We start from the raw sequence: 12,048 nt of genomic DNA, 5'->3' as shown, positions 1-12,048 counted from the left end.
AAGTGAGAACGTACCTTACACACAAATATGTGTACACATCCAGTTCTATAGGAAGTTAAACGGGAGTGGGAAAAGACTGCCTTATATCCAGTCCCGCACAACAAGCGGTTACACTGTATGTGGTCTGAGCTGTAGTACAACGATACTCACGTGTTCGTCCTCGAACTGCTTCAGGTAGTCGAGGGCATCCTCGACGTCTTCCTCCGCACCTGTGACCTGCACCAGGTCCTTGTTGGGGTCCTCGGGCCGTGGGAACTTTATCTCCACTTTGTGTTGCTCCATCAGGCGCCGAATGTTGCGCCCTTTGGCCCCAATCAGCCGGGAGTGCACTCGGTGATCTATCTCTATCTCCTTTGTCACCATGTCCTCCTGAGAAAAAAATAAACAATTTTATGAAAATGGTGAGGCGGTGGAGGGGGGAGATGAGTCAACTTTTCTGGAAGGCCGTTATGTTGAAGGTTCGAAAGTCCCCCCTACCCCAGTTTCCAAGGAATTCAAGGAGCACATTTATTTTGAACGAGTTTTAAGGGCCCGTGAATCTCGTTTTCCACATTCAAGGGTTTCCCAGGATTTCAAGGAGGTGTACAAAACTCTGGTGTTCCAGTGAATACAGCATGGGACCGTTTCATTGAAACTCGCACACAACACGCCCGCGCAGAGCAAATTCTGACAACTCGCATTTACGCATCAATGTATACTCACCCACTCCTTGACAATGCGCAGAATCTCATCCCGCGCAGTGCAGGCATTCTTCTCGTAGCCGATGATGGTGATGATGTTTTCGCCCTTCTCGGGGAACTGCACTTGTACATTATGGTCTTTGCGGATCTTAGTGACGACTGCCCCCCGCCAGCCTATTATCTTGGGGTGGTACTTGGGGTCCACCTCGACTTCCAGATGGAAGCTGCGCAGCTTCTGCACAACCAAGGAAATGTAACCGCACAGTTAAAACAGGCAAAAAAATATAAAGAAGGTAAAAGAAAAGCAAAGAAAGCATAAAAGAAAAAAGAAGTTGTAGTTTCACCCGAAAGGTAAAGCGTCAATTGTGATAGCAAATTGATCGACAGCTATACAAAGTAAGGATAGTGGTTTTATCGGCCGCACAAATTTGTCAACACAGGCACACTAATTAACAGGCATGGCGTCACGTGTGCACGAGCAAACAGACTTAATGGCCGTGGAAACTCGTCAAAATGTTGGCGTGACGAAACACGGCGGCAGCGTCGAGCAAAGTGACATTGATGCTGTCTATTGCTTCAATGCAAAGTGAGTGCCGTGAATACACAGCATGCACAAAGCAACGAGCCACCGACGCAGTTAGACTGCCCCCAATGCAGATCGCTCTCAAGATACGTCCGTGCAACCGTGCATAGTTACCACATGCACCGCTGCAGAACGCCGCTCCCCTCTCTCCCCTCCCCCAGTGCCTTGCAATGTTTTGTCTCCTTCGCGTGGGTGAGATTGAGCTTCGACTGTCAGCTACTTTCGCATGCTTTGACTCGCACATACAGTGTAGGCCGCATGGTGACGGTGTTATCACGCTTGGACTTTATACAGAACCTGATGGCGATGGCGGAAATGCGTTTGGAATGTCCACATATTTGCTATCGTGCTAAATGTCACAGTTTCGTCTGACAGGAGAAGCATTGATTGCAATATCGAATTATTAGATAGCTATACCAAGTAAGGTTAGTCATTTTATCAGCTGCCTAAACTGCTGTAGACATTTGCTTACTAACTAAATTAACAAGCACATTGTGATGTAGACAAAGGCAAACACGAACATACCACAGACACTCGCTGTCATTCTGACAGCGCTCTTCATTTCACTAGCGTTATGCCTTGCTCTAGCAGAGCGCTTCTTTGCCGCTGAAGGTAACGCGGAAGAAGCGTTCCGCCACATCTACAGCCTGCAAAACTTGCTTTCAGCAGCGCGATTCGGCAAGAAGCAGAGCAAGATGACCGACTATTTTTCTTAAGAGAAAATATTCGATTTCGCTACTAATAAAGTGCTGTTTTTGTGTTTTGTGCTTAATTGGAAGTTCGTTTAATTAGAAGTTTTTTGCGGTCCCCGCGAACTTCGTATTAATGGGAGTCGACTGTAGCAGAGAATTCAACTTCCATGTGATGTCGCGGGATGCCCGAATGGCCTAAGCCCCTTGACCGAAAAGCAGCTGCAGTGGCAAATCCACTTGTCTTGGCTTTGTACCGCCGTCTTTCAGGCACTGTTTTGGCAGCAAAGGGTGGTGATGGCGTATGCAACGTCACCACTCCCCCTATTGGGTGGCGAGAGATGTGAATTTCGAAAAAGGTATTTGGACCCTTAAGATGCAATTTTCTCGTAAACTAAGTCTTTTCTTGGCACAAAACAAGTGGTGCGAGCTTTCTGGAATGGCATATAAACAGTCCATGTCAAATTATCCCCCTGTCAAGCGTGCAAGTTACCGTACTTACTCGAATTTAACGTGCACTTTTCCCCCAATAAAACGGGTCCAAAAATAGCCTGTGCGTTAGAATCTAGTACGACCCTAACTCTGCGTTACCGTATTGCCACTGACATTTCAAAATGGCCACCTCGCATGCGCTTCGAGCCTAGCTGCCGTAGCTTTAAGTGTTGTAGTATGTGTGCTTAGATAAACTGTAGCTTAGGTTAGCGGGATGCGGGATGAAAAAAGAAAATGCTTCTTTTCGTGGGAAATTTAACCCGCGTAATGATCGCACCTCTGAATTTGCATCAATATTTTTTGACAAGGAAGTGCGATCATTATGTGAGTAAATACGGTGAAAGCAATATGCAACACATCCAGCTAATTCATACTGAAATCCGCACCGCCACCGATAATTCGAACTTCGTGCAATCGTGGATGGGGGGAGAGCTAGTGCGCGGGAGCACGTTGGCGAACACTGCTCAATCTCGCATGCCCAAGCGAGGAAGGTAGGGCGGAGTGCGCCCTCTCCTGTCGCATGCGAGGTATGGGGGTGAGGCGAGGGAGCTAGTACGGGACATTCTCCTCCGGCGGCTGCTGCTTACGGCGCGTCCATGCAGGCGCCGTATCTTGAAAGTTATCTGCAACTTGGCCAAAGTGGGTGCCCACGTGGGCCTCATTGTGAAAGCGATCTGCGACGTTTGTAGAGTGCGTGTAGTGCCGGTAGCTTCATAAGCAATGTGCTTTCTATGTTTCGTTCGCGTTGAAGCGAGAGCTGTACGAAGGTCAATTCGCTCGCTGCTACTGCCGCATTTCCTTACTCCAGCCTTTTTCAGTGAGTTTCCGCGGACATCGAGCGAGATGTGTTCATGCTTACCTGTGCGCATGTGACACCGTGCTTGTTAATTAAGTTAGTAAGCGAATGTTTACAAGTTAATATGGCCGATAACACTACTATCCTTCCTTCGTATAGCTATCTACTAATCGCTATTGCAATCGATGTTTCGCTTTTCGGGCAAAACTGGGACATTGTTTTTTTCTCCGTGCCAGTCAGCGCAACGAATGCGAGGATGGAGCAAGAGCCATCTCAACGTCGGGCACATCGGACCGCGTTGCCCACGTCCGGTTACGTTGGCTGCGCCAGTGCTTCGAAGTATAGATGATGTTCATGCCAACATGACGTAGCGTGGCCTTGCGAATGCTCACGCCACGTCGGGCTATATACGCAATTTTTTTTCTCTGACTTTCATTGGTTCGAATTTTGTATAATTCGAATTTTCGTAACATCCCCGCAGAATTCGAATTAACAAGCTTTTACTGTGTTTCATTGCTGCATCTTCCCTTAATTTCCAGATTTTCTTATGTTCTTGGGTGACACAAATTTTCGCATAGTCCTGAGAGCTTTGTATCATCAAGATTCAGTGTGCCCAGCTATGTGTCTAAAGAATATTTTGGGGAGTTTCATTGTTCTATTGTTCCTGCAAGCAATGGCAATATATGGTAATCTATTTTTTATGAACTTTGGAACTAATTAGACAATTATAAAAATAATCTGCACAGAAACTGAACAAGACTGCGCAGTTTAATTTGGCAAGGATGGTTTAAAGAACCACAAGGCAAACACAAGCAGCCATTCCTCACCCTGTCCTCTTCCTCCTCGAGGATCTGGTTGACACGCTCAAGCAGAGCTTCCTTGGCAGAGGCCACATTGTCAGCCAGGCCAGAGATCACCAGGGTGTCACTCTCGTCGGCCTGTGGGGGCACCGTGATGTTCACGTCGTGGTCCTCCATGAGCCGTCGCACCCCAGCCCCCTTCTGGCCGATGATGAAGCGGTGCAGCTTGAACGGAACCTCCACCTGCACACAATGCGACCAGAGGGTCAGCTCAAGAGAAACAACTACACAGTGAACCAGACAAAAAATTGAATTGTAGTCAGTCTTTCCCAAACTTTGAAGCAGTGAATGAAAGCAACAGCTAGAACCACTGAAGAACCAACTCTTTCTTCCTCAGCCCTAGTCCCGTTTGACCATGAGGTCGGCTCGTCTGGATCACATTCTCTCATTTGTTGCAGGCCTGAGCTTTGGTCTGGTTGTGGTCTGTGACGCTAAGGTCAATGTGCAACATGATGGCCCAGAACTGTTTCATATGAGCTTTCAGGCACTTGTCAGGCACTTCCAAGAGTGTAGACCATGTGTGTGTTTGAGCGAGTCAACATCAGATCCAAATACATGACTGCACCATCAGACTCAAGCTTGTCGCCATGCATTCTCTTTCTCTGACAATAGCTGTTTTCCCTCCACCCAGCTTTGCTTTGCCCTATTAAGGAATGAAGTGCATTGCTGTCCTCAACGTGGCACGGTGCATGAAGAAGCCACAAACCAGCAAAGAGGTGAGAAAAATTGAGCAATGTCAGGTCTTTTCTAAAAGACTGTGCGGTACATTTAAAAACAATTACTTCCCAAACTTTCAGACACATCAATGCGGTTACCTCCAAATTCTTCTCCCATTAGTCTCAATACACTGATGCCACCCCTTGCATTGTTTGAAGCACCCTTAGAAGTACAGTTCTGTTAAGAGCCAACAGCTTTGTTTATCTTTTCAATTGTCTTAACATCCCTGAAATGCTGCCCCTGGAACGCTAGTTTTCATTTGGGGAACAAAAACCCGCAGGAGGATAAATCAGGCAATTAAGGAGGGTGTTCCAGCACAGCGGTGCAAAACTCGGAACAAACACTGCATAAGAGCTGTGCTTTTGTAAATCCTGCTGCATTCAACATCAAGAGCAGAGAGAGCACACACCTCTTCGGTGACGGGCACCAGAGCAAGCAGGGCTTCGCGTGCCTTATCACAGTCCTCTTGCTTGCCCGTGATGAGGATCAGGTCTTCCTTGCGCGGCTTGCTTGGCTCTTCCTCAGTGGCCGCATCACCGTTCACCGCCACGTCTCCATTCTCCAGCGTCTCCCGATCACGGAAGTCGCGCTCGGGGAACTTGATGTGCACGTTGAACTCCTGGTTGATGCGTTGAACCTAGGAGAACGAGCAAATGGGATGCAGCAAAGGTTAAGACCCAGGAGAACATCCTTGCACAAATTAGTATTGCTCCCTATGATTTCTGTGAATCACTTTGCTTTCACATCACTTTTTATCTTCTAGCATCTCTCTCAAAATGCAAACTGAAAGCCCAGCCTTGAGGGCAACTTTTTCATATCGCCCGTTGAAATCTATCCGCTGCAACAAGGTACATAAATGACATTCTTGATCTCGACAGAAAGGCATTATGGCTTCCCTCCCTATGTGACAATTTGCTACACATCACTGTACTCCATTTTTATCAATTCCATCGCTGCTTATAACATGGTGAAAGATTAACACTATGAGCGAAAAGTGAAGGATGAGTACTGTCCTGTTTACATTGTGCTTCAAAAGCTCCACAAGCCATCATAGACTTTCTTCAATAGACATTGGTTCTTCCACAAATCCCTCTTGCATGAGACAAGAGCCGCAGTAACGTGGCACAGATGAACCCATTGCACTCACTGTTAACCTAGTGCCATAAGGCAGCAGATAGCACAAACCCACACTTTGCTTATTACAGCTGGGCCCACACAAAACTCGCAGATAATGCTACGAGATGAGGAAGGTCAAAGCAATCTTGAAGCTACAGTTAGACAGTGTCAGATTAGATGGGCACTAACCTTGTGGCCTTTGGCGCCCATGATGGTACGGTGATGCTGCTGCGGGATGACGCACTCGATGGTGACCCGGGCCTCAAGGTCCTGGACAATCTCAAGAATGCGCTTGCGAGCGCCCTCTACACACTCCTTGGCCCCCTTGAGAGTGACGACGTCACTGTGGTCACCGCTGCGCGGGAAGCTCACTTGCACACCGCCAAACTCGTTGGCGATGTGCTGCAGCTCCTCGCCACGCCGCGCCACAAAGTGGCGGTGGTACTTGGGGTCAATGTGCATCTCCTCCTCCACAACTTTCTCCTGTTTTGAGGGACAGGCAGAGAAAGAGAGGGGGGAATGGTGGGTCTGCTTGGCTCATAACTTCCAACACTGGCTGGAAGTCAATAGAAAATGAAACCAAGACCAGCATAGAAAGAAACTTTGCTTTCTTTAAATTACATTTTATTTGAATTACGAAAGAGCATTACATTTTAACTAAGGTTAATATTCCTAACGAGCAGAAAAGGGAAATGAAAGGGGATGGGAAGACAGCTTGCTGGCATTGAGAGCCAAACCCACAACCTCTGTATGATGCGTGCAATGCTCTGCCAATGGTGGCTGTCCCTCAATAAACGTTCTTGGGTATTTTGTGTATGCTATACTAAACTTAGCCCTAAGAGTTCTAATCAGTTTCACTCATGACCATGGTAGCCAGATGTGGAATTTACTTTCAACCATACCACTGACCAGGACAAAGGTTAATCTACACCAGTTTGCCATGAGTCAGTGACCTGGGCTCGTATTCTAAAACGTTCACCTTCTGCGAAACTATCGCCTTGGCCACGCCTTCCGCCAATGGCATGCGCGGATTGGCCATTTCAGCAAAACTGCAAAATAAATAGCGCCATCTAGTAGTTCCGGCCTACGTCATTTCAACTTCATGGTGTGGATGGGTGCTCTCGACATGTATTGAATAGACGAACACATCTTCGGCATTTGGTTGGTGGTGCAGTGTAGTAGATGTGAGAGGTGGTAGGTGGGTGGTAGTTTATAGTAGTCTCCTTGGTGGCGTCTTACACGCGTTGTTTCGCAGCAATATTTGTCGATTCAATTAAAATAAAACATTTCCCATTTCCTTTTTCGATTTATTCTACCTAAAGCGGCCGTAGCCAACCGTAGTCAGTGCGCAGAACCCGTACTGCGGCCACTACACTCGAAAACAACACACCCGAGCCACTCTGCAGTCGCACGGTCTCTCATGCGACGCGAAGCGTTCGAGAGCGCATGTTGGTAGTGCACGCTGACGTCACGGGTAAGCAGCTGCTTGATTTATTGAACGTGGCTATCGCGGCGGCGACACTATTGCGAAAAGGAGAACGTTCCAGAATACAGCCCCTGTTCCACGCTCACGCTTTGGGCCACTGCACATAAGGGGCCATATTATTGGTCCATCACTTTCACAGCATGCATAAACTCTCTTACCTAGCAAAAGCGGGTGCGACGTACAGGATGCTGCATCTCGTATCGGAACCAATTTGATGCAGCACAGTTGGCGAGCGTGTTCTCGGGACGCACGTCACTTCAAACCTGGCAGCGCACAATCGCTACGCCACGCTATAGTGAAATTATTATCCAAAAGCCCTCAAGCCAGAATATGGCCCCTCAGGTTTTCAAGCTTTCCACTTTCTCAAGCACACGCACAGCGAACGCAAATAGACACGTGCTCAAAAAAAAGCCACTGACCAGGCTTTCGATCATTTCTTCAAGCTGCTTCTTTGCGTCCAGCACAGCCTCCTTCTTGCCAATGATGACGATTGTGTCCTGGTTCTCGTCCCGTTCTAATGGGAAGATGATCCTTGCACCCGTCTTCTCCCTCACCTGCACGTATTCAGATAATTTTACAATTGGGCAAGTAACTATGCAAACAGATCAGGATAGATAAACCTGATCCAAGTAGAGAAAATGTTGCACAAACATGCTTTTTTTTTTTTCTTTTGTACACCGAAAGCAGAGCACATGATGGTCAGCTCAGGAGGACCTACCTTGCGAATGTTGGAACCATTTTTGCCAATCAAGAAACGGTGGTGTTTTGGTTGCGCCCGAACTTCCTCTGTGTAGCTGGACAATTGCTGAAATGAAAGAAAAAAATATGTTAGCGCTTCCTCAGTCTTTACATGTCTGCTACATCTGGCTTACACCTTAGATGCTGATGACTAGGAAAGCATAGAAAGTTATTAGGAGTGCTAGAATGCCTGCACAAAGGGTTCTCCCAAGTAATGTTTGAAAGGTAGACGTCCTGTTATCGAGGGAGGGCTGTGTGTTACAGATACATTTAAGCCTCTCTCTCTCTCTTTTCTCGATACGAGATTCCACAATTTTGAATTGTAATTTTGCCAATTTTGCTTTTTGGACATATTCAAAAGTAACGCGAGCCAGCAAAGCATCCTGCCGTGATTGCCAATCTTTGCCGTGACAAAGGGATGGCCAGCTCAACACTGTCAAAATGAGAGCAAAACACACAGGCGTGATTCAAATCCGTATCGGCCAATAGGAGTGCTTCCTGTGCCGGCATGGCCACGCAAATTAACCATGCCACTAGTTTTCTAAAAAAATTTCGTTGCAGTAGCAATTATATGGACACTCCAGGCAAATTTCCACTGTCGGCATCGCCACGAGGTTAAGTATAACGTTCAAGTGTGATAATATTGCTGCCGCGCGCCGTATGCTGTAGGTGCGAGAGAAAGCATGCGAGGGTGAACCGAGAAGGATGGTGGCCTGGTGCAGCGGTGACTTCTCACGCATGCAAGGGGAAAGCAGGGCGACGTGCATGTGCCCGTGGCTGGGTACCCATGCCGCGGGCACATGCGTCCTATCTTGGAGGCAATCTGCGGTGGGTTCAAAGACGAGGCGACCTGATATAGCTGATGGCGTCGTGTGCGCTGTGTTCTCCAGCGCCTAGTTCACGTTGAAGCGAGAGGCAGCATGAAGGGGAATTCTCTAGCCATTGCCACTGCTGTTCATCACACTAGCGTTCCGACAGCGAGTATATGCGGCCATTGAGATGTTTTCGAACGCGACACCACGCTAGTTAATTTAGTAGGCGAATGTTTGCAGTGCTTCATGCTTCACATAGTCGATAGAACTACTAACTTTACTCCATATAGCCGTCTAATAAATTTCTATCGCAATCAATGCTTCACCTTCCAGATTAAACGAACTTTTTCGTTTGCTGCTTCGGCTTTTATTTCTGCATGGCGAAACATGGTGTTGTGGCTATCTCAAACTTGGATCTCTCCTCTTTCTGATGGTTCCAGAATGGCAGCCTTGCCATCAATGAAAAGGTGTGCTTGGCGCACGTCCCGCAGTGCGACAGCACCTCCCGACGCCCAATTTGCTACCCAAATTGTGTCAACAGCGCACTAAAAAAGCAAGATTTTCTGAACTTCCACATTACTATCCTTTCTAATATTTCCCCGCGTGATAAGCACCCAAGGAAACTGGAGCTGCAGGCAGCATTTCCATTGCCGCCCACCGTGGAGGAACCTTGCCTTCACATGATCCAAACCAGACAAAAGAGTGATAAAGGGTGAAAAAGAATTGGTTCCAGCCTGAAGCTATCCCTGTTCACCCACTGTTCACTTCTTGTCACGTTATGGCAACGCAAAAGTTGAAAGAACTACAGTTAAACCTCGATATAACGAAGTTGGTAAAATCGGCAATTTGCTTCGTTATATGAAAATTCTCCCTTTTATGCGAATAAGAAAGTCGCAAATGGACTTTTCTTGCACTGAAGGTTCCGTAATGTTTTCAGAGTTGTCGGGCAATCGGAATAAGCAAATTTGAGGGACAAAAAAATTCATTTTGTTGACGGAGAGTCGGGAACAAAAGAAATGGTCTTGTGCCGTGTTTATGATACCTTCAGATCAGCGGTACGAGGCGAAGTCACGCTTTCGCATCAGCTCCGCCCCCGCAGCTTAGTGACGCTAGCAGTGAAACGACATTACCATGAAAAGCGCCCTGCAGCAGGGAGCATATGTTACATCTGCCTCTCGCTTCAACGCGTATCCAAACCTCAGTATTGCACAAAATGCAGTACCAACAGTGCAGGAAGACAGCACACGATGCCATCCCCTCTCAACAGGCCCGCTCTTTGCACAGCCATCAGATTACCTCTAAAACAGGGCATGGGCTGCATACACAGCCCATGCTTGGGAAGTTTGTCTGAAATGTCTTCGGAAGTTTCCATTTATTGTCTTGGTATTCCTTTGCAATGGCAGTGAAATTTCGTTATATTGATGTTACATATAAACACACTTCGTTATATTGAAGTTCTAATACATAGTGCTCTATGGACAAGACGTATTAAAAATTAAATACTTTGTTATATCGAGAATTTTGTTACATTGAAGTTTGTTATACCAAGATTTCACTGTATATTCATTTTATTTAACCTTCATAACAAAATCAGACTTGCACACGAAGATTAGCATTTACACCCTCACGATGCACACTCAAATGCAAGCCAGGGTAAAATACAAATGCAAATGCGATCTAAAATTTCTTGTATCTATCGTATAGTGTGGAATATAGGTCGAGGTTTTTTCCAAAAAATATTACTAAAAGGTCACCCCTGGACTTATATACGGGCCCTTGGCACAACATGAATAGTCGTCTGGCAACGTGTAGGAGCGCAGACCTTTCGGCATCCGCATCGTTATCGCCTCCTTGGTGACCGACGCGGCCCAACGTTAACGCGGCCTACGCAGTTGGACGGACGCCATCTTCCCTTCTTGTGCAGCGATCGTTCCTGGCATTGCTAATTTCCCGATAACCCGCAATATGAGTACGAGTACTCGACGTCAGTTCACCGCAGCGTTTAAAAAGAAAGTCATCGAATATGCTGAAATGCATGGGAACATGTCTGCACAGCGGCAATTTGGCGTCTCGGAAAAAAGCGTCCGGTACTGGCGAAGGCAGAAAGTCAAGCTGTCTGCCTGCAGCGCGCGGACGACGTTCTTTCGCGGGCGCCGCGCGGTGCACCCGGAGCTCGAAGACAAGGTGGCGGATTTCATCCGCGAGCATCGTGCCAGATCTTTGCCAGTGACAGCGGAACTCATCCGCATCAAAGCTATTGAGATCGCCCGAGAATCCGGACTGCCCAAGGAACAATTCAAGGACTCCATTTATTGGGTTCGTTGCTTCATGCGACGCAAGGGATTCGTAGTTCGACGGCACACATCAATCTGCCAGAAGCTGCCAGAGGCATACGAGGACAAGCTGGTTGAATTCCAGCGCTATGTTATCCGTCTCCGGCAGCAGCATGGCTACATGTTGGGACAGATCGGCAACGCTGATGAAACGCCGGTGTGGTTCGACATGCCGTCGCCCACCACAGTGTGCGAACGCGGCGCAAAAGTCAAGCTTCTTTCTACGGGGAACGAGCATTCGCGCTTCACGGTGATGCTCACGTGTACTGCAAACGGCAGAAAGCTGCCCCCATACATAATCTTCAAGAGGATGATGCTGCCGAAAGAGGCTTTCCCGCGCGATGTTGTTCGCGTGAATGAAAGGGGCTATATGGACGAGGTCCTCATGCTCAATTGGATTAAGACCATCTGGAATCGGCGACCCGGCGCACTCCTGCGGTGTCCGAGCATGCTCGTCTTGGATGCCTTTCGCAGGCACTTGACCGCAGGTGTGACGCAGGCACTCCGCGACGGGAGGACGGAACTCGCCGTCATTCCGGGAGGCATGACCTCAACACTTCAACCACTGGACGTCGTGCTCAACAAGCCTTTTAAAGACTGTGTCCGTTAACAATATAATCAGTGGATAGCCGGCGACAACCCGGCGACCCCAACCGGCCGGCTGTGCAGGCCGCCTCTCGCCACTGTGGCCACATGGGTGTCGCAGGCTTGGCGCTCGCTGCCCGACGATATGGTGGTGCGGGCAT

General features: G+C 47.9%; 1 protein-coding gene across 1 annotated transcript in view; it reads right to left on the bottom strand.

Annotated features, from left to right (window-relative positions):
• Positions 1 to 12,048, bottom strand: part of Dp1 (satellite-binding protein 1 Dp1) — a 43,815-nt gene that overhangs the window by 10,336 nt on the left and 21,431 nt on the right. Inside the window, exons 10-16 of the mRNA XM_050195168.3 lie at positions 8,138 to 8,224; positions 7,839 to 7,973; positions 6,123 to 6,416; positions 5,227 to 5,454; positions 4,068 to 4,283; positions 703 to 915; positions 151 to 369 (exon numbers count right to left, since the gene is read on the bottom strand). Coding sequence (XP_050051125.1) covers positions 151 to 369; positions 703 to 915; positions 4,068 to 4,283; positions 5,227 to 5,454; positions 6,123 to 6,416; positions 7,839 to 7,973; positions 8,138 to 8,224 — 1,392 coding nt within the window. The remainder of the gene's footprint in view (positions 1 to 150; positions 370 to 702; positions 916 to 4,067; positions 4,284 to 5,226; positions 5,455 to 6,122; positions 6,417 to 7,838; positions 7,974 to 8,137; positions 8,225 to 12,048) is intronic.

This window comes from Dermacentor andersoni, chromosome 3 (genome assembly GCF_023375885.2).
Source record: "Dermacentor andersoni chromosome 3, qqDerAnde1_hic_scaffold, whole genome shotgun sequence".
Lineage (NCBI taxonomy): Eukaryota > Metazoa > Arthropoda > Arachnida > Ixodida > Ixodidae > Dermacentor > Dermacentor andersoni.
Note: the sequence above shows the minus strand (reverse complement) of the source record. Positions and strands in the feature narration are given on the sequence as shown.